Genomic DNA, 26,104 nt, shown 5'->3' with positions numbered 1-26,104 from the left:
GCTATCTCTTTTCTTTACCGTTTCCCGCTGGGATGCATAAGGTGGACGGACTGCTGGTCTGTTCCCTAAAGTGTCCATAAAGCATTTACTAGTTGTGCCATAAATAAAATAACCTTTGGTTATCCAGGTCAGCTGACAAGTTTATTGACATGATTTACTGTGTGAAATCTCTAAACCCAAAGCTAGTTAAAGTAGGCTCTAGCAATAAAATCAAATCTACACAATCATACACAATCATATCATCTTGATTTGAATTTCTGTAAATTTAAAAAAAGAAAAGAAAAAAAGTCAACATTATAAATCACTTTATGTATATTTGTTTTACATATCATGTACTGTGTGCTTATAAGGATTCAGTCTTCAAGCTCTTTGGCACTTAAAGGGTGGCTTTTTATATCGTGTAAAATATTTAAAAACCTTGTTGCCGTTGCTATTGACTCATTCAGCATTTCAGGATTTAATTTAATTTAAAAGTGCAATAATCTAAAAAATAATCGGTACTGTTTATATTTTCATTTGAAATGTAAAGTTATCTTTGGTGAAAGAAATTATAAAGAAGGAACACTAGTAAATAAATTATGTCCAGACTTAATTATCATCCATCCATCCATCCATCCATCCATCCATCTATCTATTTTCCACTGCTTCTCCAACCAATCAGCTCATTCCTCTTAATAATATTCTATGGCATTGTGTCTGTCTTCTCATCATTGGGCCAACTTGACCGGATTTCGGAAGTGGTTCCGACTGTATCAACACAGTGTCGACTATATTTATGTCAGCTTTGCATTGCTGAAGTTTGCTACATACAGCTGAAAGTGTCAATGACTGCATTTTCTTCATCACACTGATTGATGGGATGTCATTAGACTAATGTACTTTCTATCCATAAAAATAATTGTTGTCTCTTAGTTTAGAGAAGAGTTTGAGTGACAAAGAAGTTTATGTCTTAGTTAACACCACATCAAATGCAACACCCCCGCGACCCTGAATTGGAATAAGCGGTTTGGAAAATGAATGAATGAATGCAACACATTCTGCATGAATTCATTTGGATGAAATGAGCCATATTTAGATTTGGCCTGAACAGCTAAGCACAACAAGTGACTGTTCCCTTGTGTGCTCGGTGCTTACACATAAAAAGGACGTGTTTTTCCAAAATCATGAACTTCAGACAAGCTTTGTCTGCTTTCAGAGTTTTTCTGTTTTGGGTGTTTCAAGAACTTTCTATTTAGGTCACATCTCTGATACACATCCATTTTATATCATAATGCATCTATGTTCTTTTTATTTGTTACAACTTTTAACAAGATTTGACTTTAAATGGCTGTAAGTTATTATCAATGTTGAACTTTTATTTATATTTTCTATTCTTTCTTTAGTTATTATTCATTATTAGAAACAAGTATTGAGCCTTTTAAAAGCTTAAAATTTCTAATGCAGATCCTTTATGGAAAGTTACCAATGTTAGTTTCTATGGCTTAAAAAATATAATCAAATAACTCCTAAAAACAGCTTTATGCAAAGTCAAATGTTTTTACACAAAACAGAAATGTGCTCTGAAAAAAAGACTGACTGTTGTGTCTGTAACTGTGTTTATATAGATATACAATGAAGAAAGACGGCGGTTCAGTCTGGTGAAGAACCAGCCTCAAAGGATTGTGGAGAAGGTGGCCATGGATATAGAAAAATTACTGGCTAAGAAACGCAAAGCACTGGATGTAAGTATGTCTACTGATGGCAGTCAGAGGATTCTTCTCAGCTTTAAACACTTATATGAAGCTGTGACTTCTTTGAATTTAGTATAAAAAATGGTAAAATGTTAAATATTTGGGATTTTTATCATGGAGTATGTCTTGGTGTAATCTAACCTGTTTTTTTCCCCTGTGGATTCTTAAAAAAAAAAAAAGATTATTATTAATAATAATAAAATAATTTGGTGTGACATTATTAGACTAATGTAAAAAATATTTTAATTAATTTAATCAATTAATTAAAGAATTTATTATTATTATTATTATTATTATTAAAAATAATAATAATAATAATAATAATAATGTCTTATTTATTGTTTGTTAAAGGATTCAAATGAGTTTGTTAATAAAAACAAGAGGTTTATGTTGACAATAACTATAGTGTGAAGTGAACCTGATAAGTAATATTTTCTTCAACTACTGTTTCATTTGTAGTTTGAAGATCCGATTTTCACCAGATTAATATTTTTAGTTCAATAGCTTCAAAACATAAATGCATCTTTCTCTCAAAATGGTATTGAAAAAAGAAAGTTACAGCACAGTGGGACATCATTATTCATAGATAACACTCAGAACACTGGTTCTGAACCAGGACTTTATCTCAACGTCATATTGTGTTCCTTGTTTGGAGAAATCAGTCTTCTTCATGCATGTGACTATTTTTCTGTCTTCAATATTTAGCGGTTAGCCAATGAGGCGGAGCGGCTCCAGCGAGAACATTTGTGGCAGGACGGAATCAAGGTAAAAGCCCAGATTATCTATTTTCCCTTTGTGTCTTTCTTGTACATGGACATGTCTCAGATTAATGTCATTCCAGTTTCATTTTAATTTTGGTTTAGGTTCTGGTTATTGTTGTTTTTTTTTATACAGTCTTATGCTATTTGGCATATCAAGACCATCATTGCCTAATTGTTGAGGGCTGTTTAACAAGACAGAGATAAGGCTTGGAATTTTCCGGTTCTCTGGTAAACTCCATTTTTAATTCAGTAACAAAAGCAATAACATCCTAGTTGTCATGGAGATTTATTCTTTGCAGCTACCCTGCTGCAGACCAGGCTAATACTGTCATGCTCAGTTGACACTGCAAGGCCCACGAATTTCAGGTTTTCCTGCAAGCCCCCCTCCCCTCTACAAGTTTGTGTATTCACTCTCCCCTTCTTAACTGTGAATTATGTCATGCAAAAATCCTGTATAAAAACCCAATGTCTAACTTGATTACTACTAGGCAATGCAAAGCATTGCCCATTTTTCCAGAGTCAGTCAGTTTGTCAGTAAGACTACAGTGCACAGCTCACAATGTGAAAGCACCAACAACTTGGTGGCAAAGTCCACTGCATTTCAGTAATTTCAGCTTAGAAAATGACAAACAGTATGACTTGAGTAAAGGAATAACATTTATTTCACACTGAGAAAAGCACAAAATATGAAGCCCAAAGATGTTACATATAATACACATTGTCTGCATGATGTGTGCAGATATATATATATATATATATATATAGGCTACAGTATGAGCAACAAACTATTAGCCCACAATTATCCTGTTTAGCAGTTTACACAAACCCAAGGTGAGTCCTTCCTACATTTACGACAGGTAAACTTTCTGCAATGCACACAACGCTCAGTGCTATGGTTTCTGTTGCAGAGCTTGCGTACCTGGCACTGCGTTGGTTTTCCTTGAGAAAGTCTTGTTGCCGTGTGATGCTTTCTCAAGTTTTCTTCCTGCTCTGCCTTCTCCTGCATAAACCTGTTTTTAAGTTCATTTGCAAGTCGCAGTATGAACAGTCGCCGGCTTTCTGTGGACCCTGTGCATGCCTTGTACAGCACATGTGCATTTGTGGCAGCCATGTCAAGCAGGTGGTAAAAGACAGCCACAGGCCATCTCCGTGTGCCTGCACGCACCGAGTAAGCCCGTAGTTTCTGGTCCATAATGTCCACGTCGCATTTCAAGTGGTTGTAATCAGTAACAGTGTTTGGTTTTCTTTTTCGCGTGTCCTCAATCTCCACTTTGTGGTGCATGGTGCTCAGCAGACAAACAGACTTCTTTTTTTTGCTTGCATATACTGTCAGCAAGGCACTTCCAGATGTGAACACTTGTGTGGAGTAAAGCTGTTGTCTTGCAGTGTCTTTTGCTGTTGCAGGTAACTCCAGACAAATTTTGCTAATGGTGCCAAGCAGAGTTGTATTTCGCTGAAGAAGCCTGTTAGCCAGAGACAGAGACATAAAGAAATTGTCCATAGTTACATTCCTTCCCTTGTCCAGGAATGGCTCCATTAATTTCATAACAATATTCTCTGACCGCCTTTCTGCCGTTGGATGTGAAGGATCTTTTCCCAAGTAAGGGATGGCATTGCACATGTATTTGGTGTCCAGATCTGCTGCAATCCAAAACTTAATTCCAAATTTACCTGGCTTGGATGCAATGTATTGCAGAAAGGGGCAACGAACTTTTGTTGGAAACAGCTGCTCATCAACAGTAATATGTTGCCCTGGGCTGTAGGACGACACACAGTTCTGTACAAAACGCTGCCAGATGTTTGAAATTGCAGCAAATTTGTCAGTTTTCACACATTCCGCACGAGTGTCCTTGTTGTCGAAGCGCAGATATCTCATTATTTCTCGAAAGCAATGTCGAGACATCACGACTTTTATGTCTGGATTGCCAAAGTCTTTGGACCACAAGTCACGCATGGCACCAACGCTCCCCTGCGCTGCCTTCATAAAAAGAACAGCAATGAATGCCATCAACCCATGGACACTCATATTCCAGCTGGGATTTGTTCCACGGGCCTTGTTGACTGTACAGTCTCTGATGGTCATCAGCATACCATCATCCACCAAGCAGAGGAAGCTTTGAAGGCGACTTGTTATTTTGCGTTTTGCAAACTCAGTTGGTCCTGGACTCCCACTGAATGCGATCTGTTTGGTTTGAAAGGTAAAGTCCTCACTTTTTTGCTGAATCCACACACTGCCATCTTTCACCGTCTCTGTGGGTTTTGATGGTTTGTCCATTTCAGCAGCCTTTTGTCTCTTGCTACAAGGATGGTTGTCATCTTCATCTGATGTAGCCTCTGTGTCCGTGCTGTCTGGCTCAATCCGAACACAAACTGCTGCTTGTTTCCTGCTGTGCTTTTGTAGAGGAGGATTTTCTGTTGCAGGAGAAGTCACATCCTCCTCCGATGAAGAATCTGCATCTGTGTTGTCCGTTTCATCTTCAAATGTGAAGTCCTCATTTCCACCATCAGAGTCACAATCTTGTATTTCTTGTAATACAGCCAAAGCTTCCAAAGTGGTCATTCTCCTTCTTGATTGTATCGTGCGCCAAGACATGGTGAAATCCAGGTAGTCTCCAGGTAGAAAAAACTCTTGAGTCTGTGTGTCAGACCGTGATGTTATATTTCATGATAAACATGAGTATTTTCTGTGCTCTTGAGTAAAGCACTCCCGACAGAGGTATGAGCTGAAACCTTGCACTGAGGGGGTGGAATGCTTCCCTCATGAAAGCGCTAAATGGTGCATTTACATGAGAAAGGGGATTACTGAGTGGTGAATGGGGATGGGAGGGACTGCAGCATGACAAAAATTCTTGTACCTTCGGGCCTTTTAGTGTTAATGTTGGAGTTGTTTATCATCGCTCAGTTTGGAGTAACTCCCATCAGAGATGTCTTCTTATAAAGTATCAACACTGATATTCTTTGCTGTTTAATAATAAAAGTGGGAGAGGCTAACATTTTTTTTCAAGCTTATTAAGAAAGATATAACCTCATCTTTAAAAAATGGACAAAGATGATTCAAATCAGATGTGTGTCTGAGCACTGCAACTCTAAATGGTACGACCCATGAAAGATGGAACATTTACACCAGTCAGCTGTGAAGATCCCTTGACGCTCGGCTGGGTGAAACAGATGACTGAGTGCGCTCAGCCGTGCTGTTCTGTTGAGTCCTACACACATTGGCATTCCACTTTTCCACTTGGCCTGTTTCATTCGCCCCACAAGGGGTTAACTTCACCCTCTCACACGGCTTCTCTGAGGCACTGAATCCTTTGTCATTTTGAAAGACTACGCTGGTGGTTTTGCATGATTTAGCCCATTCACTGAAACTATGTAGACTTCCACCGCTGTCAATCTATTTCTGATATATGCCATAAGCCCTCAGGCTGATGCTTGGTAAACTGTAGAAGCCATGTTTAGTTGACATGTTGGATGAGCAGTGCCACAAACAGTAAACAGTGTAGGAGTCTACCAGGGTGGTTTTAAAGCTACACTCTGCTGAGCACAAGACATACTTGGATTAGTAACCAAAAGATGACAAACACTGTGATGGACTGGCAACCTGACCAGGGTGTACCCTGCATCTTGCCAGCTAATTGCTGGGATAGGCTCCAGCACCCCCCAGTCTGGAAGAAAATGAATGAGTGAAATATGGCAAACAGTAGACTGAAAGATGTGTTTAGATAATTTCTAATACAAGCTGAGATGTTCACTGGATGTAACGTTTGGTAATCGGAACATTCCAAAAATAGGAACACCTCTGAGTAGAAGTCACGTGTGTGCTGAAGTACATTAGGCCTCCTCAGAAACTAAGACTAACAGATGGCAGACAAGCCTTACAGCCTGTCTACTGAATCATAATGTGACAGTTCTAAGTGGAAAACAGTGCCGAATAAAAATAAACATTTGTTTCTTACAGCGTTGCAAATGGAAAGATTTGTTACTTTCTTTCCATTTTATATAACTACAGCTCCAAACCTTTGTGGATTTTGACTGTTGATGTGATTAAAACAGATGTTTTAAAGCACAGTCTTTGGAAATAACCTCATTTTGTGTCCATTAGAAAGAATTATAAAAAAAACTGACGCAACAGATTGCTTTCACCATTTCAATGAGGTTGATTGTCAAACTTCTTGGTTTATGGTATCTTTAAGACAATCAGCACAAAAGATGTCCTGCAGATCCTGACAAATTAAATGCATCCAACAGCCTACGGTTCTATACAATGACTCATTCATTGGAGTCCATGTGTGTTTGAGCAGGGAAGCATAAAAAACCTGCAGGATTGGGGCCCTTGAGTACCAGAGCTGGACACCCCTGATTCAATACATCAAAAGTTTTGCTTCTAACTATTCACAACTATTCAAATTATCTCTATGAATAAGATGAAAGTGCAATGTTTGCGATGGGAATACTGGAATAGTAAATGTTTTCAATTAGACAATTGCTTCCCAGTGACAGTTCATCTTCATAATGCTCTGTAGATGTTCTCAGTGCAGCCTCTTCATACTTCCCTCTGCTTTCTTCTAGGAGCTGGACATGGCGTACTATGACTCCAAGGCAGAGTTGGATTATGTGAGTGCATGAGGGACACAAGAACTGAACTGTTCTGCAAGTTTTATCTGAAGCTTAATTGCATTGAATTGTATTCTAAACTATTTGAAGTGCAGTAGTGATAAAAAGATCAAGTTTGTTAATTATTTTATTCTGGTTCTGACAGTATTCCATGGATGGAGAAGGAGAGGTGGAAAATCCCTCCCACATCAAGCTGGAGTTTGTGTACGATCCAAACTTCAAAAATAATGTCAACTATTCCTATACAGCTGTTCAGATTCCCACAGATATTTATAAAGGAGGCAAGTAATGCTCCCAATATGTCAGTTATGAGAAGGCGGCCTGAAAAGACATGCATTGTTTATTCCATATGAATATAAGGCTTTTGTTCTTTTTCCCTGCAGCTCCAGTTATTCTGAATGAACTGAACTGGACTCAGGCGCTCGAGAAGGTGTTCATGGAGAACAGTAGGGAGGATCCATCGCTGCTCTGGCAAGCATTTGGGAGTGCGACCGGAGTCACTCGCTACTATCCAGGTAAGTTTTTAACACCTGTCTCTGTTTGCTGTTAGCTAGGCCAAAGTGGACTGAAGAAGATCAACGTGAACATTTCAGAATCACGCCAACGTGAATGTTTTCTTGTCTTTTCTGCAGCAACACCTTGGAAAACTCCAGATAAGATTGACCTTTATGATGTCAGGAGGAGGCCCTGGTACAGTTTGCTGTTTTTTAACATGTTGTTTTATCACATCCAGTAGGTTAGAGGGATGATGTTTTACATCCTCTATTTTATTTTGTTACAGGTACATCCAGGGTGCCTCATCCCCCAAGGACATGGTCATCCTGGTTGACGTGTGAGTACTCAGTGATATCGAGGAAGCTGTATCTGAATTTGCCCAGGCTTTTGTGAATTTGCACCTCTCTTATAGTTAGCTTAGGTTTGCATTAATGAATACTAAAATTTTATTAAAGTATGCACAGAAAATCTACAGAAGGTAAATAAGTGAATTCCTATCTTTGCTAAGATAGATAAATATTGAACTCTGAAGATGCTGATAGATGAAATCCATCGGCTTTAAGACAAAGCCAGTCACAGTTTTTTTTTCTGCAAAGCTAAGCTAACAAGGCGCTGTTTGTAGCTTTTTGCATGTTTTTATGAAGTGTCCAGAAAATACATAACGATGGTTCCCATCAACATTTTAGTTATAGCTTAAAGTTACAATGTAACTTTACAATGCTGTTTCTGTGCAGAGACAGCTGGAAGAGACAGAGGAAAACGCTGAAGGATACATTACGGATTTAATCATCACAATAAATCAAAAATAATTCAGTGAATTTTCAATCTGGTTTTGTCTTGATGAAACAGTCAAAAGTTTACCAGATTAATCTTTTAAGAAGAAACTGTAGGAGCATAAATGCATTTTTTGTAAGGTATTAAGACAAAAACATAATGTATGTTTTCAGTGTATCTAAAATATTTTTGTTAATTGATTTAATGTAATAATAATCAAAATACTTTAAAATGATTTTTTATTTATTAATTTCATTTAATGAAAGGATGTCATTGTAACTTCAGACAGGATACTGTGGAGTTTTTAAAGTCGTGAAGGAATTAAAGCAAACTGAAGCTTTATTTTTAAAGAAACTACAGAATTTTTTGGCCTATGTTCACATATCTTGTATTGTTCTGAGACAAATACTCAACTTCAGCTAAATCTTAAACTACACAAAGTTATTGGGATCTTTTCTCCCAATTCAGCACCGGTTTCTTTTGCTGAACTCTGCAGGACGCTCTGACTCCAAACATTTTAGTCTTTATTGTCTCATCCCCACATATTTCTGTAATCATGTACTTTTTCTTCAGGAGTGGGAGTGTCAGTGGGCTCACACTGAAACTGATTAAAGCTTCTGTAATGGAAATGCTGGACACTTTATCTGATGATGACTATGTCAACGTGGCCAGGGTTAGTATTGCCACACTTCCTGTCTCCTGATCAGTTATAAATTGTTCCACTGGTCTATCTATTTATGATGTTTTTTCTATTAAACATAACTCACGTCAGACTGCGCCTTCTTCTGTACTTTAGTTTAACGAGAAGGCCGAGGCTGTGGTTCCGTGCTTCAGACATCTCGTCCAGGCTAATGTGCGCAACAAAAAGATTTTCAAGGAGGCAGTTCAGCAGATGCAGGCTAAAGGCACCACTGACTACAAGTCTGGATTTCATTTTGCCTTTAACCAGCTTCTAAATGTAAGTGATCCACTCCTTTTCTGTGACCAACTATTTGATTCAGTTTCATTTCTTTTTTTTTTCTCATTGGATTTATTGTATTTCATTCTTCAGAGGACAAATGTCCCACGAGCGAACTGCAATAAGATAATCATGCTGTTTACTGATGGAGGAGAAGACAGAGCACAGGACGTCTTCATGCAATACAACTGGCCCAACAAAACAGTTAGTTTTATTATTGCTTCCAGATAAAAAAAAAAAGTTTCGTCTTCGTCCATATGAACAGGATGCATCATATTATCTGAATCCCGCTTATTTTCTCTTCCTGCCTTTGCCCCGAAGGTTCGAGTATTTACTTTTTCTGTGGGTCAACATAACTATGATGTCACACCTTTACAGTGGATTGCCTGCACAAATAAAGGTGAGCGAAACTCTGTTTGTTTCTTTCACCTAATTAATAATCAGCTTTATAGTTAGGAGTAACAGATGTTGTAATGCAAACAGAAAGAGGCTGTTAGGGAACGTATACAGCCCATAGACCATGCCAGTACCAAAAGGATGATGATGTTTTCGTTGCTATTCTCCCATTTGATTGTTTCTATGAGCTTGACATTAAAATGTTTTACCACATAAATATGATTAACAAATATATATATATGTATATATATATATATATATATATATATATATATATATATATATATATATATATATATATATATATATATATATATATAATATTTATTTATTTCTCTGATCATCATATTGTTTCCTTTCAATACTTTTCATGAAAATAAAGAACTCAACACTGTATTCTGTGTTAATATTGAACATAAGGAAGGATCTGTCTAATGTAATTTAAAATGTGGTCACGTGTTTTACTGGTGCTGGTTAAAAAAAAAAGAGCAGACCGACAGCAAAAATGGAAATGTTAAATTTATGCACAACTCAGTTATAATATTGTATTACATCAATGCAGATCTTGCATATTTGAATATTGCAGATTAAAAAAAACCTTTAACAACATGAAGTGTCTATAAAGCCAAGGAAGAACATTGATCAGGAAACATTGGCAAAAAATCTGTGTTTCAGATTAGAAATCAAGCATCTTGGATCTTGAGGAGATTTTGAGTGAATGACTCGGTATTAATGCTCAGTAATGTATCATCCTCCCGCATCCTCTGTGAGATTTAGCTGTCTGAGTCACTGTTCTAGTAACATCTAGTTAAATCAGGAATATTTATGAGCTCCACTCCTGTGTTGTCTCTGACAGAACTGCTCACACATGCGCTGCTTCTCTCTCTCTCTCTCTTGTCTTTTTCTCCGTGGTTCGCCAGGTTACTATTTTGAGATCCGTTCCATCTGTGCTATAAGGATTAACACCCAGGTGGGTTTGTCTATTTCCTATGACACAGCTGATCCCCTTTCACTGTATCTGGCTATGCTTGTGGCACTCAGTCACTCTCAGGAGAAACATCTGTGCTCATCTGTTGGCACACACATCCTCCCTTTGGCCTTGCGTCTGTGGTTGTTTTAAGGGTTGGTCATATTCAGTGTTTCTGTGTGTCATTAGGAGTATCTGGATGTACTGGGACGCCCAATGGTTCTGGCAGGCAGCGAGGCCAAGCAGGTTCAGTGGACCAATGTTTATCAAGATGCTTTGGTAAGGCGTGGGTTGTATTTGACACAATATTCACACTGAAATTCCCCATGGAACAGATTAAGTTTAACTTTATTAATACCAAAATTCTCCATTAATGCTATAGCTGATGATATCTGGTTTGAATCTGGAGAAAGTCTCTAAAAGGAAAGCTCAGACAGCATGAATGTCCCATGTAGAACGTTGGAAAAGCCAAACCGGCCTGGATATGGGGTGGGCATGCAGCTAACATTCATGTGCTGCATGGAGCCAGTGAAATAAGCAGCTGTTGCAAGCTCTGAAGAGCTATGAGGAACAGGATTTACTGGAATCCACAGCTGCTATGGCAGTGTCCTGGAAAGTTATTAAGTCATCTTTGCCCAGTGATTACAAAATTAAAACCTATCTTAGCTCTAAGATTATCCTCTGGAAGCCAATTAGAAGCATCCCGGCAATGTTTTATTTTAACGACTACAAGATCAGTAATATTGGAAATGTCCAATTCATTTGCTGCTTGAGTGAATAAGTGTCCCCTGGCAGCTGCATCTGTGGCTTACTAGTTGTTGCCAATTTGCCTAGCTGCTAAAGTTGGCTTTCATAGCTGGGGGACAACTGTCCAGCAGCTAAGGATGCTAACAGCTGCTGCTCTGGCTAGCTACTGCATTTCTCATGCAAGCACTAGAGCGTTTATACATTACTATTCTGATACTTGAAGTTGTACACAACCTTGCTTCTCCTTATTCTTCTTTAGACTCACTCTGATATAAAGAAAGTACAGGATAGGATAGCATAGAGTAAATAGAAATGGCAGTGTCATCTGCTTGTGCACAGAGATATGAGAGAGGCCATTTTAGTATTTTAATAAATTCCCATTCAGCTGGTCAAACATCCAGCATTTTTTTTTTTTTTTTTACTCAGAAGTTTCCATTTTTAATGACCACAGTTGAGTATTTATGTGCTTAATAACTGTGAGAGTCAGATTTTGATGCCGTGGGAAAAAAAAATCATGCAATTTAATTTAATTTTATTTTGCAGGGTCTTGGTATGGTTGTAACTGGGACTTTGCCTGTATTCAACCTCACCATGGATGGAAACTCACAGGTAACAAAGCTCATAATAACAATGTAGATGAGTTAGTGCAATCTCACTAAAATGACCTGGATAAGCATACTATCCTATTGAAATAAATGATGTACTTCTATTTTTTATTGTTTAATTTTGTGTTGTTATTATTTTATTTTCATCAGAATCAGCTGATATTAGGTGTCATGGGAGTTGATGTGCATCTTGATGAGATAAAGCGGCTGACGCCACGATATAATGTATGTGCACATCAGTCACATTTGTCTTCATTTGTATTTATTCACAACAAGACAGAACAGAGAAACTCTCCACAGCTACAGTGTCTTCTCTCTCTGTGACTAACAGCTTGGGGCTAATGGATACATATTTGCCATCGATCCAAACGGATATCTGCTGCTTCATCCTAATCTTCAGCCAAAGGTGATACGTTTTTTGGGGGGTAGGGTTGTTGCTGTAAGAGGCTTACTCTTCATGTGTGCTCCATTTGTTTCGCTTCATGCTTACTTTCTGTCTTTTTGTCACTGATTCCTCTTAGCTTGTAAACCTCCCTGAACCTGTGACGCTGGACTTCCTGGACGCAGAAGTGGAAGACAGCAATAAAGAAGAAGTGAGCATCAAGTGAAACTTAAAAAGACTTCTGGTTTCAGGCATTTTATGTACTTTGTGCTTTATTATTTTTGAGTTAATGCTGGGTCACGGAACAAATGTCAAGTGCCTCAGGACATCAGTCCTGAGTGTGTATATTGACAGCCAATGTAGTGTGTTTCTAACTAAAGAAATGTGTTTTTTCATTTTGCAGATCAGACGACAAATGATTGATGGAAGACCAGGAGAAATGCAGATTAAAACTCTTCTCAAGTCAATTGATGAGGCAAGTAAATGTTTCTTAATTTATCTCAATTTAGCTGTAATGCAGGAGAATAATATTAAACATATAGAAGCATATGCATGTTCATTCTTCCTCTGCATTATCTATATTACTGAAGTGCCTTTGACAAGATTTTTTTTCTTTTATTTGTAGTATTTCATATAGCTTCGATAACTTATTTTACAATACACATCACTGAGTGTGATCATACAGAAAATGTCATATCTTCTGTACATTGATCTAACCAGTACTAACCAGTTAATATAAACATAGCTGTAATGTGCTTATTAATGCATTGCTGGTGCAGCTGTGCAAAAACTAAGCACAGCTAAATAATGCAGTTAGAAGCTGAATGAGCTAAAGTGTCCTGATGATGCATGCTCCAGCTGATACCATGACCACACAGGAAATAGAGAGGGAATTTTTAAGTGCATAACAAGCCGTGGACATATTGACACTCAGTGCATTTACTCATTTTTCAGTCTTTCAGCTCATGAGGGAAGGAAGGAGCGTGAGATTGACAGACAGATCGGTGCGGTGTCTGCAGTAATGTGGACTCTGCGCCAGTGTGTTGTGGTGAAGAAGGAGCTGAGCCAGAAGGCGAAGCTCTCGATTTACCAGTCGATCTACGTTCCTACCCTCACCGTGACCGAAAGAACGAGATCTTGTATTGCTCTCCCTTAGAGATAGGGTGAGGAGCTCGGTCATCTGGGAGGGGCCCAGAGTAGAGCCGCTGCTCCTCCGCATCCAGAGGAACCAGTAAAGGTGGCTCGGGCATTTGGTTAGGATGCCTCCTGGACGCCTCCCTGGTGAGGTGTTCCAGGCACGTCCCTCTGGGAGGAGACCCCGGGGAAGACTCAGGACATGCTGGAGGGATTATATCTCTCGGCTGGCCTGGGAACGCCTTGCGATCCCCCCGCAGAGTTGGCAAATGTGGCTGGGGAGAGGGAAGTCTGGGCTTCTCTGCTTAGGCTGCTGCCCCCGCGACCCGACCCCGGATATGCGACAGAAGATGGATGGATGGATGGATGGATGGATGGATGGATGGAAGGATGGATGGACAGCTCATGAAACCCTCTTTAACTCAAAGTGAATATTTTGCTTCTTGCCACAATAACAGCCGGCAACATTTCAGCGGGTTTCATCACTTTACAGGATACACACTTTAAACCAAGTTCATCTGATGCCTCTTGCAGTGTTGCTTGCAATGCACTTCCATGACAGCTAAAATTGCAGTGTTCAGATGGAATCTGAAGGGCTCATGAAACAAACTGCTCAATCTGATTTCTCCTTGTTATCTAAACCATTTATCTAAAATTACTACAGAGATTCATTCTAATGTAGCTTTCTCCCGCTCCTCTTGTTACTGAAACTAGTTCACCTTTCGGTCAAATAGCTGTTTTTTTTTTTTTTTATGGCCGACTATTAGAGTGAACTTCCTGCAGGCTGAAATAGAAAGTACCTCTGCTGTGCAGTAAAAATATAATGGACATAAAAAGCTGGATTTAGCCAACATCTGGAAAATACTTGGGAAAAAAAAAAACATCAGAAAATGTATCTCTCTTCCTGCAGCAATGCTGTCTCTCCATTCTGTCCTCCATGAACACAGATATATGAACATATATACTGAGTTACATCAACATGAAATGAATTTTCAGCTGCAGCTATCAGCCTGTGGCTATGATTAACAAAAAGCAAAACTATTACCAATAGTCACAGCTACTTACTCCCCCTTTTCTTTTGTGACAACATCCAAATTAATACTGTTATGTCAAGCTGTGTGACTTTGGGAGACAACATACATTTTTCTTTTTAATCCATACAATGTATAATTGTTCCCACAATTTAAAATCAAAGTGTTTATTATAGCCAAAAAACAAAGTGTAAGCTTAATTTTGTCTTTAAACAATTGAAATATTCTGAGAAGTTAAGAAGAAAAGTCAGCATAAAAATGGCAAAAAACAAAACAAAACTGAATGAATACAACTTGATTTTTCACACAGAGATATTTTTTTTTCATAATTGCTGCATCATTTATCTTTTTATCTGGAGAAATTGGACTTTTGATTTTGCAAACTGAATCTTAGCCCAAAAAGTCAAGATGTTTGTGTTGAGCTGATTATTTCTTTGTTGTATAAATGCTTTTGGCAAAAAATCTTATATAGTTGGAAAGCCTGTATAGTTCTTTTTAAATGTTGCCCATTCATAAGGAAAATGCTCCTGTGGAATGGGCAGCAGAGTTGAGTGTGTGGGCTGCAGTTTTAGGCTGTAGAGACAGCATTATCACTGCTTGCATAACCTCACCTCGGTACCTCTTTGGTTTGAGATTGCTTCCAGTGATGACAAGCCTTTTTTCTCTAATAAGAGCTTTCTAAAGGTATGCAATGTATTACCAAGAAGCATTGTTACAGAAAAAGAAATAATCCAGCAAATACCAATTTCCTTTTCTTTTTGTGCTAAGTTTTACAGTAATGAATGTATCACGAGAAATCGGTGATTGCTTTAAATGTTGAAAAGATTGATGCTTGTTGTTTGTTCCAGTTAAGAGTAAAGAATATCTTCTCATTATAGCCACACATGTAGTTTGCTCAGTTCCCGCCTCTACACTTCAGTCAGCAGCTGTTCAAATCGTAGCAGATGTAACTGCTTAAGAGGGCCAGGTGTCCGTGTTTGCCATCTGACATTTCGACATTTAATCTGTTACTTCAGTTTTCAAGATGCCATCTTTGAATGTTAGCAAGACTCCCATGATATCTGTTTTTAAAACATCTAACCCTTTTATTACTAGAAAACACACAATGTACAATTCTGATATAATTTTTTAATTTAAGTCAATTCAATTCAATTTTATTTCATATAGCACATTTAGAACAGCCCCTGCTGACCAAAGTGCTTCACAGTACAGAAAATACAGATAAGATTATTTAAAGTATAATAAAAATAGAACAATAAAGCTTAGGGTGATTAAATGATAAAATCTCCTAATAAGATAAAATGCAAGTAAAAAATAGTAAAAATATAAAACTATACAAAACATTATAAAACAGTATAAAGGCAAAATTAAGATTTTTTTCCATTCAGATAATGCTATTATTAATCCTTGATCTCAAGATAACATCATTCAAGTTTGTGTAAAGCAGTAATGATGATGAAAACCTGCAAGAATGAGCAGCCCTGCTCTGAGATGCTGTGTGCATCTCCACTCCAGCAAGCTCAAATGAACCATAATAAATGGGTAAACAGAGCTGAGTTTGCTTTAACCAAACCAAATGGCTTAAATGTGAAGTCACAAACTCATGTTGTAGATATAAACCATTTTAATCACTAAGCAGCGGCAGATAAAAATTACCAGTACAGTAAAAAGCAGACAAGGCAGCATGTGCTTGTTAGTGGACATGTCCCTGCAGACCTGCTGATGATACAGCACCATATGTTACATTACATGTGCTGCTTGTATAAAGTTGAAATGCTTCCTCTATTTAAAGGGATGGAAATGTTTGTGTCAGAATGAATCAGTAAGCAGTAGGACAAGATAGCAAACGCTCTGTCCAGTACAACTAAATGTGTTCAGAACGAGAAAAGTTATGTCATTAAATTGAGCCTTATGTGAGTTTCTCCCTGATGTAACACAAACCTAGAACATCATTTATGACAAGTTTTTGCTGTAGTAGAAAGAACAGTAAAAAGATGTAATAAAAGATGTTTGTTTTCAATTTTGTTCAATGATTCCCGTCCAGAATTCAGACTAAAGGTTTTATTTAGATAAGTTGACTTAATGTCTTTCTATTTACCAACTTTAAGTAACCAGATTAATTCATTAAAATGCAACTAAGTGGTACAAAATTTTGCATATTTTGTGGAACTCACAGTAATTCCAATTCTGTACTAAATGCTCTTGATGTGAGCATACACAAGGCAGTGAGTGTTTAGCTTTTTTTTTTTTTTTTTTTTAACAGTAACTAGATTTAGTTCTACATTAATCCAGCATGATACTTGATTCCCCAGGTTTGCAGTGTTCATTGAAATCACTTCAGAATTAAGTTACATTTTGGAGCCCAAATAGATGTTATCAAAATGCATCATCAAAGAAATATGCAGATTATTTTTAATAAAGCACAGCAGTTACAGTAGAGAGAGAAGCAGTTCCTGTGTGAGCATATGCAGCTCACTTTGGGTCGTCTCACTGTGTATTTATAAGCTGTTAAGAGCTTTAAGGTCTCACCTAAAACAACAACAAAAAAAGAGATCCTTTTTTTTTTTTCTTTTTTACAGACGGGTGGTTTATCGTCACAAATTCTCCTCTATTTCCTGTTTTATTTGTTATTTTAAAACTTTATTTTAATGATCATGTTAGGTTTTATTTCTTCTGATCATAGCTCAAACTACACATAATTTTTACTTTTTATTTTGTGTTGTTGGTGTAAAATTATTATTGAGTCAACAAGTACATTTGGTGTTGATAGAAGTAGATAAGCAGAATAAACTGTAACATTGATTCTGAAGTTGGAAGTCTTTAAAACAACATGATTAAAAAAAAAATCACACCCAACTACTGTAAATCAGTGCTCCCAATTCATACCTATGGTTGTCTGTCTACCTTTGTAGCAGTACATTGATGAAGTATACAGAGGTTACACATGGACTCCTATCAATGGCACAGATTACAGGTGAGCTCATACAGCATTATGTGTCATTAGTGTATGTAGCAAGTACAACACATGCAGAATAGATTTTACAGGAGTTACTCAGCTTTTGCTTTGTTTTCCATGTGTCCTCATATTGGGACGCTGTCACCTGCAGTCTTGGTCTGGTATTACCTCTCTACAATGAGTACTACATCCAGGCAGACCTGAGTGATGTGATCCTGCAGCTGCAGTGTGAGTACAGTGTGTTTGCTGTTTAATAAAACTAAATAAAGTTAAGTAATATGTAAAACAATTGTTGCCAATTCTCTTTCTGTTTCACAGACATGCAGTCGTTGCTACCCAGCTCCTTTGAATCATCAGGACACGTATTTCTGGCTCCAAGGTGAGCATCTTCATCCTTTATCTCTTCTGATGTCGCCCTTTGTGAAAGCAAGGAGCTCATTTATGTGCTCCCCTCCGCAGGGAATACTGCAAGCGTCTGCAGCTTTCTGACAACAACACGCAGTTTTTGCAGAACTTCCTCACACTCATGTTGGACATCTCGCTCGAGCCCAATGATTGTGAGTGTGTTTGGAGTGTTGATTCTCGCTGTCTTCCACTGCTACAGAGACGCACAAATGACATCATCAGTCTGTTTTTTTTTACTCAGGTGACCATGGCCTCATCCATAACCTCATCCTGGATTCCAGGATTATTGGGCAGCTTGCCTCTCGTGTATGGAAGGACAAGGATTTGAATGCGTAAGTCAGCTTGTTGACACTCTATACAGTCCACAAACAACAACAAACCATCCTAGAGCTGACAGTGTAAACATGAATTGTTATAGGTATGGCTTCCTGGCAGTATTTGCATCCACAGATGGAGGAATAACACGAGTTTTTCCAAACATGTGAGTGATATTATAACATATTTACACCTAACCAGAGAGGTACCACTCTGAAGAGAGATTTTCTCCTTTTCAGTGTTTAACGATGTTTGTTTGTGTTTACAAAGAGCTGCTGAGATGTGGGACGAGGATCCCGAGCCCTTCAATTCTAATTTCTACCGACGCAGCCTCGACAACAAAGGCTACATGTTCAGACCTCCGTCCAGATCCTGTGAGTGACAGAGCAGACGTTTTTAAGTCCACCAAAGTGAGGCTTGAGTGAAGGTGTTGGTTGTGGACCAAGCAGTAAAGCTGTGTTGCACCTTTACCTGTTCCACTTTTTCTCCTTCTGTTTTAAAATTATTTTTAGGGCTTAAAACATTTTCCACCATCCTTACCAGAAGTTGCTCATAAAAAGCTTCATAAAAGCATTTGTTCATCTTAATCCATCAAAGTTAGCAAAAAAAAAAAAAAAAGCTGATAAACAGGAAATAACTCTGGATTGTAAAAAAAAAATCTGAGAAAAAAGTCTTTTTTTTTTTAATTTTTATTATGTTGTTTGATATAATAGTTACTACAACTATTCCATAGATTTGTTAAAACACACACACACACACACACACACACACACACACACACGCACACACACACACACACACAATTTAAATGTCACCCTTTGTGTCTAGTAGGAAAATCTACTTAAAGGGGTGCTATTATGGTATCTGGAGTTTTCTGAGCTTTCTACAGTGTTACAGTGTTGAATCCTCATCAGACATGTGAACGGCACCATTTTTTTATCACCTAAACGCATGTTTGAGTTTGAGTTTGAGTTCCAGCACACTCTCCGTTTGGTTTCCATGGCGACGAAAAACGTGTCGTTTTAGAGAGTTTTTTCTACTTGGAAATCCTTGTGACGTCCTGGGGGATAAGGTTCGGTGATTGGTTACCTTCTACTGGTTAACAAGGGCATGTACAAATACATCAGGCGGGTGGAAAACGTCAGATAAAGTTATTTCCAACGATGGCTGGTGAGTTTACCAAAGAGAGACATCCTGCTGCATTCGTTGCTGTGGGTTGCTGTTTTCCACTTTGTTTTCAGGGTCTGATTCAGGTTCCAACATGTAGGGCTGTATGCTATGTGTTGACATTGTATTTTGTTTTTATTTATTGAGTTCATATCAGCCTAATCCTTCTGTTTATGAGATGTTACGGCGGGAGGCGGGGCTTAATGCGGAAGAGTCTCAATCCACTCGTTTTGCCCACAGGCTGATCTGACAGCCTACGGAGAGGGTCGGTCTGAAGTAAATAAAGTGATTTGTGACAATAACTCGATCAATCCCAGCCCTTCTGGGAAAAATAAATAAATTCGCCTGAAATGCACATAATAGTTCCACTTTAACTCTTTATTTCAACATCAAAAACTGAGAATGTCATATATAGCACTCAAACTGAGAATAGTTCACACTCACCTCTCTGTCCTCAATTTTTATTTTATGAACCCCAATTAGCCTGAAAAGATGAAAAGCTTCCAAGCCTTTCTTTGAATGCTGATGCCGCTGGGGATTGTGGGACAGCGTTGTTCTCCCTACCTTTAACAAGAGATGTTCTGGTCCACAGTGTCTCCTAACGTTTGCAGCTTCAGTCCTATATAGACACGACTTCTATAGATTCCTGTGGGAAGAAGAGTCAGTAATCACTGAAAACGAACAAATGTGCCTGAATTAAAAGGCATTAACCTCCGAGCAGTTGACACTGATGTGCAGCCATGCAGATTTTTACAGAGTTTGAGCATTTAAAAAATCTGTTGGATATTTCTAACCTACACAAAAACGAAACAAACTTGATCTTTTTTAAGATGCTCTGTTAGCTGCCATTTCGAACATGATCACGTTGCCATGGTCACTGCGTCCTGCTAAAGCTCTTAGCCCCCCAGCTGCTGTTTGCAGATATTTTTGATTCGGGCCAAAGGAAAGCTGATATGTTTGTTTATTTTGAACAGATTTTGATGACTCTATTGGAGCAGAAAATGGCACCATAGGAATCCTGGTTAGCTCAGCTGTGGAGGTTAATTTAGGAGGAAAACTGCTCAAACCTGCAGGTAAGTAGCAGTTCATGCAGAATGAGGGATTGTTACTTTTTTATGTTGTGTTTATTTTTTCCTTCTTCACTTACATTATTGTGGAACTGAACACACAGTGGTTGGAGTGAAGCTGGACCTGGAGGCGTGGGTGGACAAGTTTAAAATCCTGGCCAGCAATGTGTCCGACAGTCGACAGGGCTCACACAAGGTACAGCACAGTGTCTAAAGAAACACACTGTTGAAGCTCAATCGACTTCATTCAAACTTATGTGATCCGATGTTTGTTTTTCTTGAACAGTGCGGACCATCCAGGAGTTGTGAGATGGACTGTGAAGTGAACACAGATGTAAGAACCTTTCTCAGATTTAATGCCTAATCAGATTAATGCATAATCTGTGATGAATCCTGCTCTGCAGACAGTTTCATCAGTTTTTACCTTCCTTCATTGGCTTTGAGTCTGATTATCACACTGGTGCTTGACTCAGCAGAGTAATTCTTCGTGCAGAGCTAAAAGGAACATTTATATATATATATATATATATATATATATATATATATATATATATATATATAAAAAAGTTCCTTAAAAAAATTCACATAGGGTGCCTATGTAGGTTGTCCACGGTTTACGAACGAGTTCCATTCCTACCGCTGCAACGTAACCTGAAATTTACGTAAGTCTGATTTTTATCCTTAAATACCCCATATTGCCCCCTTGATCACTAAATAACTATCTAAATACACGTATTATACGTCATATTAATAGAAAAACAGTACAGGCAATTAAAAATATACACTGAAGTGTTGTCTCAGCCTCTGTGTCTGTGAGAGCTTAATGGACCCTCGTAACTTTGAAACTTCCATTATTTTTAAAAAATTTTTTTACATTCATTTAATGAGCGTCTTGAAGTCGAGAACTGCGTAACCCGAGGATCACCTGTATTTAATTATGACTTTGAAAATATGATGTATGTGCTGAAAACTTTTAAAGTGCAATCTTGGGAGCTTCTGGTAAACAACAAACAAACCACTAAGCCCCAGCTAATCACATATACCAACTATTGTGACTTTTCATTCTGCACATTATTCTGTTTCTTCTCCTGGATGTTTACCTCAAACTTGGTTGTTCGTAGGACCTGCTGTGCTATCTCATAGACGATGGTGGATTCCTGGTCATGTCCAATCAGAGAGATCACTGGAAAAAGGCATGTTTTCATACTGGAATCTGTAAATTGCCTACTACTTATTTCAGATAAAGCTAAATAGTATGCTTCTATCTCTGTCGTTAAATAATAAAAACCTGAAGTATGAAAGTTTTCAGTTCCATTTTCGTTGCTATGCAGAGGGATGAATAGCATGTTACTGTTTTCTCTTGTTTCATTGGCACTTCTTGCATTGTTTCCATTCTTCTCATCCCAGATTGGTCACTTCTTCGGCGATGTGGACCCTTACCTGATGCATGCACTCTACAACAACTCCATCTTCAATCGCCGGCAGTCCTTCCACTACCAGTCTGCATGCGAACCAGTCAGCAGCAGCCACACTGGTGCAGCGCCGAGAGGCATCTATGTGGTGAGAGACAGCATCAGGCTTGCTGAAGGAAGAACAACACACACGGTTTCTCACTGGAATCATTTGGTACTTTTCTGTTTCTACAGCCGTCCATTGCTGACCTCCTTAGCTTAGCCTGGTGGACGTCCACAGTGGCATGGTGAGACTTTGTTTTCTGAAATTCTCTGGATGTCAAACCAGTTTTGTGTCACCATGACTGTCAAGTGTTTATTGATGCTTCTAGAGTAAACCTCATGGTGTCTTTTTCAGGTCTGTGATCCAGCAGCTTCTGTATGGACTGGCCTACAACAGTTGGCTCTACCAAGGTTAAACATCCTGATTGGGTGGAAATGCATGCATTTATCACTTTGGTGTTTGGAAGCATTTATAATTTACCCTCAATTTATTAACATTTTAATCGCATACATCCCACAAACCTGCTGTTAACAGGGCTCTGATGTGTTCGCTGCAAATCTATTCCAAATATTTTCCGAAAGATCTGCAAATTTACAAAGCTAAATGTTGATTGTAAATCTGTCCTTTAGATGATGTCTTTGTTGAAGGCTTTGAGACAAAAGAAAGCAGCTGCGTGACCATCCAAAGCCAGTTCTACTTCACAAATACCACAAACTCCTACAATGTGCTGCAGGACTGTGGAAACTGCTCACGGTGTGTGTTTTCTGGCGCATCAGCTAAATTTTTTTTTTTTTTATGCTTTGCGCTTTCAGGTTTGCTCTGTCCACATGGAGTTGCTTAACTATCCATCTTTGTCTACGGCAGGCTGTTTCACGCCAAGCGAATACAAAACACCAACCTGCTCTTTGTGGTGGCAGAGACGCTGCCTTGCAGTTCCTGTGAGATCGAGAGACTGACCCAGATCAGGACAGAGTGTATCCTTTATGTTGTCACACACAAGCCGTCATGTTTTTAATCTGTGCTCAGAGCTGAGCTACATCCATCATGTGAGCCAGGGAAGTCCACTGTTGCCTCCTTTAACGAAAAACAAACAGTTCAGGAGGAGAATCCGTGTGAAGTACTGAGCAACGCGCGATATCGTAAAGGTCCAACGTCCTGCTTTGACTACAGTGCCTTAGTAAGTAGATAGCTTAATTGTACCTTCATTCCTGAGCTCATGATGGGACATTCTGTGCAGAATAACTTTAAAAACAAAATGTTTTCATTCTACAAGCTTCTCACATTCATTCTTTTTACAATGGTTTGAAATCCAGCTGTCGGTAAGTAGACTTTATTGTCAGGAGGTTGACTAAACTAAAGAAGTGTTTCTCAGTCCTGGTCCTCAGGTATCGCTGCCCTGTATGGTTTAGACGCAACCTTACTTTAACACACCTGAATTAAATGAGTGTATGGTTTGTGGGCTTGCAAAGAATTTGGTGAACCGGTTCATTAATGTGAATCAGGTGTGTTGGAGTAGCAACACATCTAAAACATGCAGGGCAGTGGTACGTGAGGACCAGGATTAAGAAACACTGGAGTAAAGAACCTCACTACCGCAACCTCATGCAGCTTCGGACTGGGATCGGACTCAATGCACCATTACTGAAGTCATTTTCCAGTTTGAATGCTGAGGCATGACATCACTTCTGATCCAAGATGGCAAACAAGTGAAAAGCAAAACTCCATACAAGTTTTGTGAGGTCTGGATGTCACCTGTGTCTTATTGTAGCCTGCAAAACGTATTAAAAACATAATGTTGGAAATTCCAGCCTGTTATCTGAATTTGACTCCATTCTAGGAATCTTGTTTCTTTTTTCTATTTATTGTCCCCTAATTAATTATTATTCCTGTGTTTTATTTCATTTTACAATATTTTTGTAACTAAAATTTCCCATTGATGTGTTTTATTTTGTCTTTTAATTTTCCCCACCTTTTATATCCAGAAACAGCTTTTTTTCCATGCTTCTTTCTTCGCATCGCATCGCATCAGTTTTTAGATTTCTGATACACAGTAAAAACAAAAGGTATATTTTTCATAAATATGGCAAAGGGAACAAAGACATTGTCAGCTGCAGACTCCTCCGCGCCTGCCAACAGAGCAGTTTGTGAGCACTACAAAAGTGCACAACAGGAAAATGAAGGATGATGTCACCCTCCGCAGCTTAGGGAAAAATTAAAAGGTCAAACACAAAACACAGGTGTGTTACCAGAAACTTAAACGCTTATTTTTGCTGGATTGTTGCTGAACGTAATAAATTAAAAATGTTAGAAGCCACTGAAACCTGAAATGTCCCATTATAAGTTCAGATTGAAGAACCTGTGAGTGCATGAAAGAGGATTCATTGTTCCCTTTCTTTGCAGGAAAACACATCAGAGTGTGGACGCGGCCATTCTCTGCAGTCCTCTGTAGGAGTCCTCCTTTTCATTCAGCTCAGCCTGCCTCTCTTTCATCTCTTACACGTGAAGACTCTCTGACATTTTCCATCTCTTTGGGTTTAGGCTCGGATCTACTGAAGGTCAAATCAAACAGCGACTGCCAGATTCTTCTTTTATGATCTACAAACGGCTCTCGGTGCTTTGTGCTGGAAAAGGAAACCTTGGGTCATCTCTTAGTGTTTATGCCTTATTGCTTATGCATTTCTGGATGTTTCAGGGCTCGAGTGTAAAATATAGGACGAGAATGTGTTGAGTGTGCATGTAACTTAAACTGGGACAAACATGTTTGATCTTTTCCATTTTTCTTTGCTTTTTTTTTTTTGTTCATTTGGATTCAGTCACATGATCCATTAGTAAAGTCAAGGAGGTGGCCGCAGGATTTGGCAGTGTATGATTGTGGATCAGTGGTTGGCAGATGTGGTGAAATTCCAAACCATCTTCAGCTCATTGATGTTGTGTTGCTCAGCGGTAGAGAAACACCTGTGCAGCTTGCATTCAGCTCCAGGACCACGCTGCAAAGATGTTCTATTCAAAGTGAAAGTTGTGCATTTTAGCCTAATTTTATTTTTGTACAACTACATCAGCGTTTGCATTATGCAACCCCACCCCCCCTTGCCCCATCCATGTCCAGCATTGTTCTGTTTGTGAACCTATTTAAGGCACATGAAACACAGGTAATTAAACATCCTCCACAACCTGTAAATAAAAAGAAACAATTCAAAAAATGTTAGGAAAAAGAAAGAAAAATAAGAAAAAAGAATTTGCTGCTGTTTGAGGTTGAGACCTGGAATTTCTGAGAAGCTCCTTGTGGTGACTTTGGTTTTGTTGGCTAAAAAAAAAAAAAGCCTCTGTGCCTGTTTTCTGTTTGTATGTCTGGTCCTAGTAGGCGTTTTCTTATGTAGAGTACAGAAAGCTGTTTAACAGGATGGTAGATCTGAGCCTTAACCTCCCATTAACTCCAGTGTCTTTCAATCCATTTTTGACTTTTGCCAAGAGAGTTTTTAGTCTTATTACTTTTTTCATACATGACAGGTCACTGACTGACCTCCCGTTGTTCTTTCAAGCACGACTTGATCCAACCAGATATCTGAGAGAACTTCTAAAAGTTTGATGTCTTCGCCTAAAAGCTATTTCTTTCAGATGATTGGACACATGAAATGAAGGTTGAGACAGGCTAATATGAGGAAAATACTCTTTTCATGACACATATCACTGAGGAAACATCTGTGTAGTTTCATTGTGCTACAGCGTTGCTGTGTTTGTTGAAACGCTTCCACAGATGCTTGGTAAGTCTTAAAGTGCTTCCAGTCCAGTTAGACGCCATCAGTGGACGTGAAATCAAACAAAAGATGATTGGGTTTAGGAGAGTTGTTGTTTATCCTCGTGAACTCCAACATTTAGTAGTGTGTAACGCTGCACATTGTTCGCATTAATGCTACGGCCATTGGATACTTTAATCTCGCAGCAATATTCATCTCATGATAAAAATGAGCGGTTTACACGCAGTGTTATTGATGTAGTCTACTAGCACAGCTACAAGCTTGTTGCCCTATTTTTGTATCTTGCATTGCCAGTGTTTGTCAAATCTGAATTTATGCACTTATGTATGCTTCTGTATGAGGAATGTAGCTTCTGAACAGCTGTTGGTGTTAACGATATGTTGTCAGTATGCT

At 38.6% G+C, this 26,104-nt stretch overlaps 1 protein-coding gene across 1 annotated transcript in view; it reads left to right on the top strand.

Annotated features, from left to right (window-relative positions):
- The window catches only part of LOC306757571 (voltage-dependent calcium channel subunit alpha-2/delta-2-like), a gene marked incomplete at both ends in the record, with an annotated part of 38,919 nt that extends 14,449 nt beyond the window's left edge, over positions 1 to 24,470 (top strand). Inside the window, 36 exons of the mRNA XM_079242660.1 lie at positions 1,605 to 1,721; positions 2,436 to 2,495; positions 7,058 to 7,102; positions 7,248 to 7,383; positions 7,486 to 7,617; positions 7,735 to 7,792; positions 7,884 to 7,934; positions 8,945 to 9,044; positions 9,168 to 9,329; positions 9,423 to 9,533; positions 9,651 to 9,729; positions 10,646 to 10,695; positions 10,882 to 10,971; positions 11,983 to 12,048; positions 12,195 to 12,269; positions 12,376 to 12,450; positions 12,566 to 12,637; positions 12,830 to 12,901; positions 17,504 to 17,565; positions 17,699 to 17,775; positions 17,866 to 17,926; positions 18,007 to 18,104; positions 18,194 to 18,284; positions 18,371 to 18,433; positions 18,538 to 18,641; positions 20,409 to 20,507; positions 20,606 to 20,697; positions 20,788 to 20,835; positions 21,623 to 21,694; positions 21,909 to 22,061; positions 22,148 to 22,200; positions 22,311 to 22,366; positions 22,586 to 22,709; positions 22,821 to 22,930; positions 23,051 to 23,133; positions 24,357 to 24,470. Of these exons, the coding sequence (XP_079098786.1) occupies positions 1,605 to 1,721; positions 2,436 to 2,495; positions 7,058 to 7,102; positions 7,248 to 7,383; positions 7,486 to 7,617; positions 7,735 to 7,792; positions 7,884 to 7,934; positions 8,945 to 9,044; positions 9,168 to 9,329; positions 9,423 to 9,533; positions 9,651 to 9,729; positions 10,646 to 10,695; positions 10,882 to 10,971; positions 11,983 to 12,048; positions 12,195 to 12,269; positions 12,376 to 12,450; positions 12,566 to 12,637; positions 12,830 to 12,901; positions 17,504 to 17,565; positions 17,699 to 17,775; positions 17,866 to 17,926; positions 18,007 to 18,104; positions 18,194 to 18,284; positions 18,371 to 18,433; positions 18,538 to 18,641; positions 20,409 to 20,507; positions 20,606 to 20,697; positions 20,788 to 20,835; positions 21,623 to 21,694; positions 21,909 to 22,061; positions 22,148 to 22,200; positions 22,311 to 22,366; positions 22,586 to 22,709; positions 22,821 to 22,930; positions 23,051 to 23,133; positions 24,357 to 24,470 (3,111 nt within the window). The remainder of the gene's footprint in view (positions 1 to 1,604; positions 1,722 to 2,435; positions 2,496 to 7,057; positions 7,103 to 7,247; positions 7,384 to 7,485; positions 7,618 to 7,734; positions 7,793 to 7,883; positions 7,935 to 8,944; positions 9,045 to 9,167; positions 9,330 to 9,422; positions 9,534 to 9,650; positions 9,730 to 10,645; positions 10,696 to 10,881; positions 10,972 to 11,982; positions 12,049 to 12,194; positions 12,270 to 12,375; positions 12,451 to 12,565; positions 12,638 to 12,829; positions 12,902 to 17,503; positions 17,566 to 17,698; positions 17,776 to 17,865; positions 17,927 to 18,006; positions 18,105 to 18,193; positions 18,285 to 18,370; positions 18,434 to 18,537; positions 18,642 to 20,408; positions 20,508 to 20,605; positions 20,698 to 20,787; positions 20,836 to 21,622; positions 21,695 to 21,908; positions 22,062 to 22,147; positions 22,201 to 22,310; positions 22,367 to 22,585; positions 22,710 to 22,820; positions 22,931 to 23,050; positions 23,134 to 24,356) is intronic.
- Positions 24,471 to 26,104: the final 1,634 nt, after the last annotated feature.

The sequence above is a fragment of the Telmatherina bonti genome, assembly GCF_933228915.1.
Source record: "Telmatherina bonti genome assembly, chromosome: 6".
Taxonomy (NCBI): Eukaryota; Metazoa; Chordata; class Actinopteri; order Atheriniformes; family Telmatherinidae; genus Telmatherina; species Telmatherina bonti.
The sequence above is the reverse complement of the archived record's forward strand: the minus strand, read 5'-3'. Positions and strand labels throughout refer to the sequence as shown.